Raw genomic sequence first — 12572 nt, 5'->3', positions numbered from 1 at the left:
GCGCAGACGACGGCTGACGCGCTGATTCCTGGCTCGTTGGGCCAAGCCCCCTCCCTGCCCCAGGTCTCCTGCCTCCACTGGGGCCGCCACCCCTCGCGGACTACCTTTTGGGGTCACCCCTGGTTCACAGAGCAGGTGGCCGCCCTGTCCGTCCCCACACAGGGCCATCAGCGGCCGAGGGGCGACTGGCGGCTAGAAGCAGTCAGTGCTCCTGGCGGGGGGCTGAGAGGGGCTTCCACAGACGGGGAGATGACAGGTCCGGGAGGGGGAAACATGCAGAGATGCGACAGGGGGGTCACAGGTAGGGCTGGGGGCCGCTGGGCCACAGGGGTGGAAATCAGGGGCCGGGAACCTCACACACACCCCTGCCCGTCACACCTCTGCCAGGAGGACAGAGCGCAGGACACGGCCCGCCCCACACGGTCCTCGAGTTCACAAGACTCGCTCATTTACCAGCTTTGAACGCGTTTCCGCGCAAGGTCGGCCGGGGCAGTGCTCCGAGCCAACACGCGAGCCTCACCCGGGGGAACGGGGTCGGGGACAAGCAAGATACGAAATGGAGTTCAGAACGTTAACCACTGTCGCCTTTAATCTCTGCAGAGAAGACGCAGAAAGGATACACAGGGCAGGCTCGACCGCCGCCCGCCAGGGAGACGGGCTTCAAACGTCTGCTTTCTCCGGTTGTCACGTGGACATCCTAAGTGGGGACTCTGACACAGCGTGACAAAGGGCCGGGGCCCGTGGGCGCCCCCTGCTGGCTCAGAGACAGGGCCACCAGGCCCAACGCAGACCCACAAGACACACACACTGTCCCTCCTGGTGCTGGCAAGGGGGGGCAGTGGGGGGCAGCACAGGCTCCATTCTGAGGACGAGGGGACAGTCCTTCTTGGCAGGTGGTGTCACAGGGGCCTGAGACCTGGGGGGAGCGCTGCAAGGAGAGTGGTTTTGGGGGTGCAGGCCAGGCTGGAGCAGGAGGTGTCTTAGGTTGGGACAGTCGGACCCTGTCGCCCAGAGCTCTCACTAGGAATTTTGGCCCCCGGGGGACACTGGGCCCCATCTGGGGACATCTGTGGTCATCACAAGTTGGGTGCTCCTGGAATTGGTGGGGGCCAGGGATGCTGTCCAACCCCCACAGTGCCCAAGACGGCCCCACAACAGCAAGCGACCCGCCCCGATATCCCAGTGCCCAGGCTGCCCCGGTCACCGCGCACTGCCGGGGCCTGGGCCAAGGGAGGCTCCCTCAGTGTCTGATGAGTGAGTGACCCCAGAGCACACGGACAGTCTCTGAGGCATCACTCTGGCGCTGTGCACACGGCGGGCCGCCGGATAAGACACACGCAGGATTCCAGGCACATGTGATCTCAGGTCAAAGGCGACTGACCCATGGGGCAAGTGCCCCAGCTGAGGCCTGGGGGACACATTCTAGAAAGTTATCTGTTTGCTGTGTTGCTAAATGCGGTGACCCTAAGACTGGTGGGAACAGGGCAGTGCAGACCCAGGAGAGACAGGACGGTGGGTGTGCACTGGCCACAGGGCTGCGTCACAGAGCCCCGTCCAGAACCTTCCAGGCCTGCGTGGCCCCAGGAAGTATGCATCCACACAGGGTGGGGGCACGGGCAGGGCCACCCCACACTGGCCCCGAGCCCCAGGCCTGCAGCTGCGGCCACTTCCCACCCCTTCATGGGGCTCGTCACGGACGCTGACGCCAGAGTCCGGCCCCCAGGACACGAGCCCAAGACGGGGACCCTCAGTGGCCGGGGCACTCAACACATACATGTGGACAGCGAGACAGAGGAAGGGGACACAGAGACACAGGAGGGGCGGCACCAGGGGTCGTTCCAGGTTCACACGCTCAGGCAGGGTCCCAGCTCCCGAGGACACGGCGGGTCTGTCAGCAGCACACGGAGCACATGCGTGTCCCTGGCAGCGGGCTCGTGTGGTGGACACACAGCCAGGACACGCGACGGAGTCACACGCGGGGTCCCTGGGGGTCGGGCTCTGGAGCGGCCTCGCCCCCCTGCCCGTTACCTGCAGCGAACTCCTCGATGGTCATCAGTGGGAAGCGGATGAGGGCCAGCGCCTTGCCCAGAACCTTCCGCTTGTTCTCAGGCGTCACCTGCAGCTGCTGGCGCTGACACTCGGCCTCCGACCAGCGCACGACGGCGTTGAACAGGCGTGCCTCCCGGATGCCCAGGGTGTCCCGCTCCAGGACAGCCACCAGCGTGTCTATGGGGACAGCCGGTCAGCGGGCGCCTGGCCGGGGACTCCGCGTGGGCATCGCTGACTGCCGCAGGGTGGGCGGACCCCGCGGCAGCCCCCCGCGCCGGCCCTACCCAGGTCGATGTCCGTGAAGCCCTCGGCGGTGATGGCGTCAGCCGTGTTCTTGTCGATGTTCTCCAGGCACAGGCTGGCGAGCTGCGGCTCGTCGAACAGGCGCGCCTGCGGGGAGAGCGCGGCAGCACCACCGCCCCAGGCTCAGCGCCCGCTCCCGGGCCTGCATGTCGGCCCGGGTGTCAGCCCGGGAGCCGGTGACACGTTCTCCCTCCAAGTTCCCGGCCTCGCGGTAACGCACCGGGGCCCACCACATGCACGACCCCCTCCGGGCCTGCCAGCACCGCTAACGCCGCGTCCCCCGCAGGTCAGGCCCAAGTGGGGGACAGCAGACAGGATGGACCCAGGAGATGTGCGCAGTCCCCTCGGGGCTGGCTGGAGCCACCGGGGAGAGGGCCACAAGTGACCGGCAGGACACGGGAGCCCGAGCCTGACCGTCCCAGGGTCAGGGTGCAGCCGCTCCATGAGGGACTCGCGCTCTGGCAGGCCGGGGATGGAGGAGACTCTGGTCTCTCTGCCCGGGATGCTGGTGGGCAGCGAGCCCCCACGCCCTCTGCCCTGCGCTCTGCTGGGGCCCAGCTTGGACGCCCCCTGAGGCTGCCCCTCAGCAGATGGCCGGGCGGCCCCGTAACAGTCCTGGCTCAGGCCCTTTAGGGCGACTCAGTGAGCGGCCGGTCAATGCTGAAGCCCAGGTGCCACCTCTGCGAGGGGTCTGCAGATCTGGCCTGTGGGGCTGTGACCGCCTGGGAGGGGGCGCCCCCACGCCCGGGCTGCCCCGTCCCCAGCCTTCCCGGCCTCCTGGCCCCCGTGGCTGCATTGGCCCCACCGCAGCTGGTCCGTCCACACAGAGCCCGAGGGGGCTCCCTGGAGAAACCCCATGCCCGCCCCCAAAACCCATCACGACGCCCCGGGAGCCGTCAGCACATCCCTGCCGCCACCAAGCGGATGGACGGCGACCTGGAAAGCCCATGGGGATGCGACTGGGGTCGGGGGTGAGGGGGCTCATCCTGGAGCAAAATTTAAGGGGCAAAACCTCAGAATCCCCCCAGGACCCCCAGCCCCCGGCCCTCCAGCCCGCTGTCACCCTTGTGCCCCTATCTCATGCCCCAGCTCCGTTTCCCTGGTCCCCCACCCCCTGGTCCCCTGTCCCGTCCCCCTTCCCCGTCCTGGCCCCGCACCTGCGTGAGCAGCATGAAGGCGTTGTCGGCGCGCAGGTTCTTCTTCAGGAACTCCACGCAGTGGGCCTCGAGCGCCGGCACCGCGTACTTCTTGGCCGTGTACAGCGTGGTCATGACCGTCTCGGGCCCGATCTGAACCTCATCCGAGTAGAGGAACCTGGAGGGGTAGCGGCCGTGAGGCAGGAGCCACCCAGCCCGGCCCCGGCGGCTGGTGGGACCTCAGCTCAGCCCGGCCCGGAGGGCCCCTCCAGAGCAGCAGCTGCTGCCCTCTGACCTGCAACGTGACCTGGCAAAGACATCCCGGGAAAAGCCCCACACTCCACCCGGGAAACGCAGCCCCACGGCAGGCAGGCCTGCTCCTGTCCCCACGCCAGGGCCCCCGTGGCACCGTAGGATCTGCCCTGGGACGTGGAGAGGTCCCCTCGCCTCCGCACCGGACGTCAGATCTGACGCAAAGCTCGGGGCGCCAGGTAATGTCAGGAGTGGGGCCAGCCCGAGTCACAGACGCACTCGCACCCCGCGGCCCTGGCTCCCTGTGAGGCCGGGCTCGGCTGGAGTGAACATGGCGCAGAGGAGCGGCAGACACGCCCGCTCCTGGGTCCCAGGCCCCCCAGAATGCGCTGGAAGCCCAGGCACGACCCCAACACAGCAGGTGGAGTCCCGCGGGGTCAGGGAGACCACGGGCCAAGGAGGCCGGGGATGCTGCTCACGCCCCAGGCACCCAGGGCGACCCCACAGAGAATGACCCAGCCCCATTGTCCGCAGTGCCGGAGGGGACCCTGCAATGGGGACAGGCCATCAGTGCAGAGGAGACGGGTGAGCCCCTCACGCCAGTGGCGGGTGTCCCAATGGTGACAGTGCCAACCCTCTCGGGGGGCAACCCCGCAACATTATCAAAACCGAGAGGGACGGAGAGGGGCACGGAGACGGAGAACGGCCTGCGACGGGCCGCCGCCTGAGCTGTGCCTGAGGCGGGGCCAGCAAACCGCAACCTGCCACCTGGTTTGCGTTTTGATTTTTTTTAATGGATATCATTTTCTTTTATTTTTTAAATTATGATAAAGTACACATACCATCCACCGTCCTCACCATTTTCAGGGTACAGCTCAGCAGCATGAAGCACATTCACGTTGCTGTGCAACCATCCCCTCCATCTGTCTCCAGAACTTTCCATCTCCCCAAACTGCAGCTCTGTCCCCATGAAACACTGACTCCCACCCCTCCCCCAGCCCCTGGCCCCCCATCCCCTTTCTGTGTCTGTGGATGTGGCTCCTGCAGGGACCTCCTGTGAGTGGACCACACAGTGTGTGTCCTTCTGTGTCTGGCTCACGTCCCTGAGCATCACGTCCTCAGGGTCCGTCCACGTGGGAGCAGGTGTCAGGCTCTCCTTCCTTTTCAGGGCTGCGTAATATTCCAGCGTCTAGATGTGTATGTCCATCATCTGTGGATGGACACTTGGGGGTGCTTCCACCTTTAGTCTGTGAATCACGCTGCTGTGGACATGGCATGCAGAGATCCGAGTCCCTGCTCCCACTTCCCTTGGGGACGTACCCAGGACACAGACTGCTGGATCATACATCTCTTGAGTAAGTTTTTGAGGAACCTCCAGATTCTTTCCACAGTGGCTGCCCCATTTCAGATTCGCGCCAGCCATGCACAAGGGTCCCAACTTCCCCACACCCTCGCCAGCTCTTGTCGTTTTCCATTTTTTTAATAACAGTCGTCCTGCTGGGTGTGAAGTGGCATCTCATTGTGGTTTTGTCTCCTGTTTTTGGAAATAAAGTTTTCCTGACACGCAGCCCCATGCAGGTTACAAATCGCCCATGGCTGCTTCCGCAGTGACGGCGGCCAGGCGAGTCGTGGGGGTGGAGCCCACGTGGCCGCACGGCCCAGGACATTTCCCCCGGCGGCCCGCGGGACCCTGGTCGAGCGAAGGACCTGAGGAGGGAGGTCAGACGGATGAATGAGGTGTCCCAGAGAGCAGTCTGTAATCGCGGACGCTGGGACCGGCCCTGGAGTCCAACATCACCGGATGGAGGCGAGGATGATGGGGCGTCCACGGACGGAAGCGGCCGGAACAAAATGATCCCCGGCGGCGAATGCTGGACGCGGGCTGAGGAAAGCGGGGACGGCGACACGATGGGGCAGAGGGGGCCGCGAGCACAGGACACGAGCGCGGCACGAGCCAGCCGGGCGGGACCAGCCGCCAGCCCGTGGTGCTTGTCTGCGCGGGGAGAGGATGAGTGGAGCTCCACTTTTTCATTTACAGTTCTCGGTATTTTCTTAAAAAAGTGTTTTTGGGCGTGAGCTTATGCCATTTTTATAATCAGAAGCGAAAAATCAACTGTACATCTAAAGGGCTGTCTTAACCGTTCGGGATAATCTTTAAAGTCCAGAGGCGGGAGGATCATGCCCAGCTGAGCACGGAGGGTGGAGGCCCGGCCCCTCGCGCTGCCTGCTGCTCCCCTCCTCCGCCCCGGGCAGGCGGGCGCTGTTTCCTGCGGCCCGGGCGCAGCCCCCACCCCAGGCTCTCACGGGGCTTGTAAAGCACTTGAGAAAAGTTCTGACGCTCAAAAAGGAAAATACAGGTGGATTCAAAACTCTCACCTCATGCCACTTCTTTAAAATCTCTGTTGACTACAAAGGATCAAAATGGGGGACTCACATCCACACGGCACGTGGACGGACCTGAACCCATGACGCTCAGGGAGAGAAGCAGACACAGAAGGACACACGGCGTGTGACCCCATGGACGGGAAACGTCCAGAACAGGCAGATCCACAGACAGAGAGTGGGTTCGTGGGGGCCAGGGGCTGGGAGGGGGTGGGGGGATGCTGATGGGCACGCGGCTGATTTTGGGGGGATGGAAATGCTCTGGAATTGGATAGTGGTGATAGCTGGACAACACTGTGAATATACTGAAAGCAACTGAATTACACACTTTGGGTGAATTGTGTGGTATGTGAATTACACCTTGATAAAAATAAAAATGGGGTCTCCAGAGCCCCTCTCACTGTGGAGGCGAGTTCTAGAAATCTCCGGGGAGCCAGGGCTCTGGGGGCGCTGTCCCGCGGGTTTCATTCCCTCCTGAGCCGTCTGTAGACTGAGATGCCAGGCTCGCCAGCCGCGGGGTGAAGGGCCCACATGGCTTACTTGAGCAGCGCCAGGAAGGCGGCCGGCTCCACGTCGGGCAGCTCGATCTCGGTGGACGTGGTGGCCATTCCTCCGTTGAACATGGCGTCGAAGACGGCGCTGCCCACGGCCAGCACGAACCTGGTGGTCAGAGAAGAGCCGGTTACCCTCCACGTGGCACCCCGGTGCCCAGGCGCTGTCCAGGGCCATCTAGGGGCCAGTGCACCCGCCCCAGAGCCCAGGGGCACACGGCTGGGACGCTCTGCCAGTGCCCGGCGGCGGATGCTGCTGGAGGAGGCTGAGGGGCGACAGGCGATTCCACGGTCAAGAGCAACACGAGGCCAGAGGGAGGTCATTCCCCGGGGACAGAATGGCCCAGGCCTCTGCCGCTCCGCCAACGTCCACGCACTCGCACGCTCATTCACTTGCACACTCACTCACACACACAGACGAGAAGTCCACATGAAGACGGAGGCAGAGGGGGGTGACACAGCCACAAGCCCAGGGACGCGGGGGCCCCAGAGGCTGGAAGAGGCAGGAAGGACCCTCCCCAGGAGCCTCGGGGGGGAGCGGCCCTGCCCCCCTGGCTCTCAAGCATCGGGCTCCAGAGCTGGGAGAGGACGAAGGCCTGTGCGTTCCCGGCCCAAGGCACTCGTGCCCGTCTAGCTGCCGCCTCACCTGCATCACCACCCCCGCCCCGTCCATTCAGAACAGCAGCCGGGTCCCCAGGCCCCATGACGCCCTCCCACACAAGCTCCATAAATAAAGCGCCTTCCTGCTCGCCCTTCTTTCTACGCTTAAAAAAGCACCTCGCTCTCCTGCGGGGGAAACGATGCAAAGGCGGAAAGGGGAAGCGGCCCACCTGGGCCCGGCGCGGGTCCTGCAGAGCCACCGACGGGGCGGCCAAGGGCCTCACGCACCCTCGGGGCCCTTGGTGGTGGACGCGCTGACAAACCGCAGGCCCTGCAAAGGCTGGCAGGTCCGAGGCAGGTGGGCCCCACCTCCAAGGCCCCTGCACCCACGCCCGGCCCACCCGGCCCCTCCTGGTCAGATGCCCCCAGGGTCGTCAGGTTCCAGCCACCAGCACAGCCCTCGGTGCCTGCGCTCGCTCCTGCCTCCCACCACGGGAGGCCCCGCCCGGCACCCGGTTGGCCTCCCCACGTGTCTTCCACCCTCCCCTCTCCTCCCACCTCCAAAAACGTAACAATCCACGCAAATCAAGCCACAGTGAGACGGCACCTCACCCACGAGGGCGGCTAGAATAAAAACATGGACAACAACAAGAGTCGAGGAGCATATGGTGAAATCAGGCACTCGGGCATGCTGGTGGGGACAGAGGACGTGCAGCTGCTGTGAGAACAGTCTGGAGGCTCCAGGGGTGGTCGGACATGGAGTTCCCAAGCGACCTGGCATTCCACCCCTGGGTGTGTACCTGAGAGCAGTGAGCACACAGCCACGCAAAACCTGCACCCCTGTGCCCTTGGCAGTGTGTCCACAGCAGCCAGAGGGGGACAACCCAGTGTCCATCAGCAGACAGGTAGACAAACAAAACATGCCCATCCACCCACAGCCTGGAATATTACGCAGCCATGAAAAGGAAGGAGGTCCTGATACCTGCTCCAAAGTGGATGGACCTGAGGACGTGATGCTCAGTGACATGAGCCAGACACAGAGGGACACACACTGTATGGTCCACTCATAGGAGGTCCCCAGAGGAGCCACAGCCACAGAGACAGAAGGTAGATGGGGGGCCAGGGGCTGGGGGGAGGGGTGGGAGTCAGTGCTTCATGGGGACAGAGCTTCAGTTTGGGGAGATGGAAAGTTCTGGAGACGGATGGAGGGAATGGCTGCACAGCAACGTGAATGTGCTTCATGCCGCTGAGCTGTGCGCTTAAACATGGTGAGGACGGTGATTTTTTTTTTTTAAGATTTTTATTTTTCCTTTTTCTCCCCAAAGCCCCCGGGTCCACAGTGGTGTATTTTTTAGTTGTGGGTCCTTCCAGTTGTGGCATGTGGGATGGCGCCTCAGCATGGCCTGACGAGCAGTGCCATGTCCACGCCCAGGCTCCCAGCTAGCGAAACCCTGGGCCGCAGAAGCAGAGCGCGGACTTCACCACTCGGCCCCGGGGCGGCCCCAGGATGGTGAATTTTATGCTATGTGTATTTTACCACAATTTGAAAATTTAAAAAGGACACGGTGACCCACTACCCTGAGGGGGCAGGGAAGAAAAGGCCACCTAAGTGGCTTTGGAAACCAGGTGAAGGCAAACGGAACCGTCCAGCACGCCGCACTCGAGTTAGCAAGTGTGCTCCTCACAGGAGAGGGGCCGCACTCCGACGCAACCTCAAGAATAGTCCAGGGTCACACGACTAAGCAGACACGTCGCGGAGAAGGAAGCCAGGCTCTCGCCGCGGGAGAAAGGGCTACAAACGGGGCGAGGAGGACTTCCACGGGGCTGACCGCAGGCGGGGTCTCAGGACGGTCTCGTGGGTGGGTGGCTGGACGGATGGATGGAGGGACAGACAGACACAGGAATACACCCAGCGGGCAGTAAGTCCCCTCCCAGCGTCGGCTCGGGGGGCCTCTCAGCAGTGAAAGCCCAGCAGCAGCGTCCAGGTCTTGGATCAAAAGCCCGTCGTCCACGGACGGGAACCAGGCTCCCTGGAGAAACGGCCGATCCAGGGCCGGGCGGGGAAAGGACAGGACGAGCTGGGGGTGCCCTGGGGGTCAGCAAGGAGAGGAGAGCTCCCAACATGGCGGGGAAGGTCGAAGGGACACAGGAGCCACCTCCAAGGTCCCCAACGGCCAAATCCGGGACAAGATGAGCAACGAAACAGTGATCGTGCTGGACGACCACCCAGGATGAAACACGTGGCCACGAGCCCAGGGGGACACAAGTCAATAACCGAATGGACAGACGACTCGGGAGAAGGGCCGGCTCCTCCTCTGGGAACTCCAGCTAACAAACGCAGACGGGGCAACGGAAGCAGAGCATCGCTGCAAATCAAAGACCAGAGCAAAGGCTGCCTCCAGGGAGAAGCACCACCCCAGATGCCACAACCACGGGCAGAAGCAGGAGAAACGGGATGTCTGCGGTCTCAACGTCGACGCGGGAAGACTTATGAACAGGGACGGTGGTGACGGTACGGTGCAGAAACTCGCAGACGCCACCCTACGCCATGACCAGGGCTCACGTCGCCAGAGATGGGACGGGCGGACACCGCGGGCCTGAGAAGGACACGCACCAGCGCCTAGCCTCCGACAACACAGGGATGAAAGTGGGAAGACGGGAACAGACACGCGGGACCGACAGAAGCCGTGGGGGAGCCGGAGCGGCTGCACTCACACCAGACAGGACAGACGGTCAGACGGGGCACATTCCCAGGGAACGGGCATTCCCAAGGAGCAGATGGTCAGCACGCCAGGACCAGGTACCAGTGACCAGCGTCCCCACACCTAGGAACAGAGTCCCCAAAGACGCCAAGCAGGGACTGAGTGTGAAAAGGAGAAATTCAACTATTATGGTCAGAGGTTTCCAGGCCTCACTCTCAGAGACGGACAGAACCAGCCAGAATGCCAGCAAGGACATGGACAGAACAGCCCCATCAGGGGACCTGACTGAACCCACCTTCACGGCGCCCTCGACCCCACAGCTGCAGGAGGCACGTTCTTCTTCAGGGCATGTGGAACCCTCTCCGGGACAGACCGCGTGCAAAATGACGCAAACACACAAAGGGGCTGCCACCAGTCAGAGCACGTGCTCCAGACACAGAGAAATTAGCTCACCGATCGACGACAGAAGAAGTCTGAGACATCCCCCAATATTTGGAAATCAAACACGCTTCTAAGTAACCTGTGGGCCAAAGGAACACGAGGGAAATTAGAAAACATCTTCACTGGGATGAAGAAGAAAATATGACGCATCAAAATGCACGGGATGCAGCCAAAACGGAACTTAGAGGTAAATATTATCTAGTAAAGAAGGATCTAGAATCAATGAGGTAAATTCCATCTCAAGAATCTAGACCGTGAAGAACAAATCAAACCCAAAGAAGGAAGGAAATGATAAAGACGAGAGTGGAGTTGACGGGATTGGGAATGGGGGAAAAAGAAAATCAATGAAGCCAAAAGGTTGCTCTCTGGAAAAACATCAACCATCACTAAAACTTTAGCTAGGCTGATCAAGAAAAAAACGTACAAATTACCAAAATCAGGGACAGAAGAGGGGACATCACTACAGACCCTAAAGAAGGTGAACGGATCTTAAAACGACGTTGTGTCAACAGATGAAGGCAACGCAGACGAAAGGAACTGTTTCCTAGAAGGACACAGCGCCCGAAACCGACGCGTGGAGAAAGAGACAACGGAAACAAACAGGGCAAGTAAAGAAAAGCAGCTCGTAATGAGACAGCTTCCCACGAAGGAAAGCTTCCCCAGATGGCTTCGCGGGGGACAGTCTAGCAAGCAACGCAGAAGTAACACCCGCCCTCGGCCAAGTATTCCCGAAAACAGAGAGGGAGGGAGCATGTTCCGACTCGCCTGTGCGGCTGAGGACACGGCAGGACCCCGGGCTCTGGGGGATGGTGCGGCCACCTGAGACAACAGCTCGGCGGTATCAGGAGCAAGCATTACTCCTCGAGGTGCCCAGGCCACCCCCGGTGTTCATCCCCACACGTGGATCTGCACACGAGCGCTCACAGAGCACCGCTCAGCACCGGGCAACACTGGGAAAGCCACACGCCGGCCACCTGGTGAACGGGCGTCCACACAGCGGGAGCCAGCAATGAGAAGACACGAACCACGGAGACTCGCAACATGGGCACGAAGCTCAAGGACTTTAAAGAAAGGGGCTGGGCCGAAGACGACATATTTCTCACTTGAGTTATAGCAATTTTATAGAGACGGCAAAACTAGAGAGACGGGAAGCAGAAGGGGGACAGCCTGGGGCTCGGGGTGGGAGTGGGGACCGGCTGCAAGGGGACAGAGGGAACCGTTCCCGGTGACGGGAAGCATTCTGAAACTGGCCGTGGTGGTGGCCACACGATTGTATAAACCTCCTACGCGGACGATTGCCAGGACAAACCAACCAGAACCCAGTACCGACGGCACTCGGTGACGTCGCCCCACACCTCGGGGAAACTCCCAGGAGACAAGGACGCACAGAAGCGTCCTCGCTGCTCCAGAAGAATGTGTCTGACAGAGATGTTAGCTCAGGGCCAATCTTCCTCAACAACAAAAACTATATATATATATATATACATATATATATACATATATATATATATACACATATATATATGAAAAAAAACTATAGCTTTCCAGCAAGAACCAACTAGAAAAATACAATGATTATTCACAACACACACAAAAAATACAGAAAAATTCAGCAATAAACATGCAAGAGCAACATGAAGAAAACAACACAACTTTCCTAAGGACACACAAAAAAAACGCCCTGAGCAAATGAAGAGACATGTTCCCAATAAACTCCGTACTCTAAACGCTATTCAGTTCTCCCCGACCTGGTACCTTTGGGAAGACTAACCCCCCCAGAAATTCCTTTAGCACTTGACAAACTGATTCTAAAGATTGTAAGGGACCACTCGCCCGGGGTCGGCAAACTGCGGCCCTCAGACAGAATCCGGCCCACCACTTGTTCTTGTCAATAAAGTTTTATTGGAACACAGCCATGTTCATTCCTTTACGTGCTGTCTGCGGGGGCATCTGTGCTGCTAAGGCAGAATCCAGTGGTCAGGACAGAGACCGTGTGGCCCGCTGAAGCAATGTGCTCTGTCCCTTTACATAGGTTTGCTGGAGCCACGCTAGAACGTGGGAAAGAGACGTTTTGTCACACTCATCCCCTGTAGCCAGCACCATGTTTCAACGATGGAGGGAGGGAGGGCGGGTTACATGGGTGACTGATTCTGGAG

The 12572-nt window shown here is 60.9% G+C and overlaps 1 protein-coding gene across 1 annotated transcript in view; it reads right to left on the bottom strand.

Annotated features, from left to right (window-relative positions):
- BTBD2 (BTB domain containing 2) overlaps positions 1–10495 on the bottom strand; it is a 12412-nt gene extending 1917 nt beyond the window's left edge. The window contains exons 1-5 of the mRNA XM_046638328.1: positions 10429–10495; positions 6663–6782; positions 3510–3666; positions 2334–2439; positions 1978–2226 (exon numbers count right to left, since the gene is read on the bottom strand). Coding sequence (XP_046494284.1) covers positions 1978–2226; positions 2334–2439; positions 3510–3666; positions 6663–6782; positions 10429–10457 — 661 coding nt within the window. The 5' untranslated portion in view covers positions 10458–10495. The remainder of the gene's footprint in view (positions 1–1977; positions 2227–2333; positions 2440–3509; positions 3667–6662; positions 6783–10428) is intronic.
- Positions 10496–12572: the final 2077 nt, after the last annotated feature.

This window comes from Equus quagga, chromosome 14 (genome assembly GCF_021613505.1).
Source record: "Equus quagga isolate Etosha38 chromosome 14, UCLA_HA_Equagga_1.0, whole genome shotgun sequence".
Lineage (NCBI taxonomy): Eukaryota > Metazoa > Chordata > Mammalia > Perissodactyla > Equidae > Equus > Equus quagga.
The sequence above is the reverse complement of the archived record's forward strand: the minus strand, read 5'-3'. Positions and strand labels throughout refer to the sequence as shown.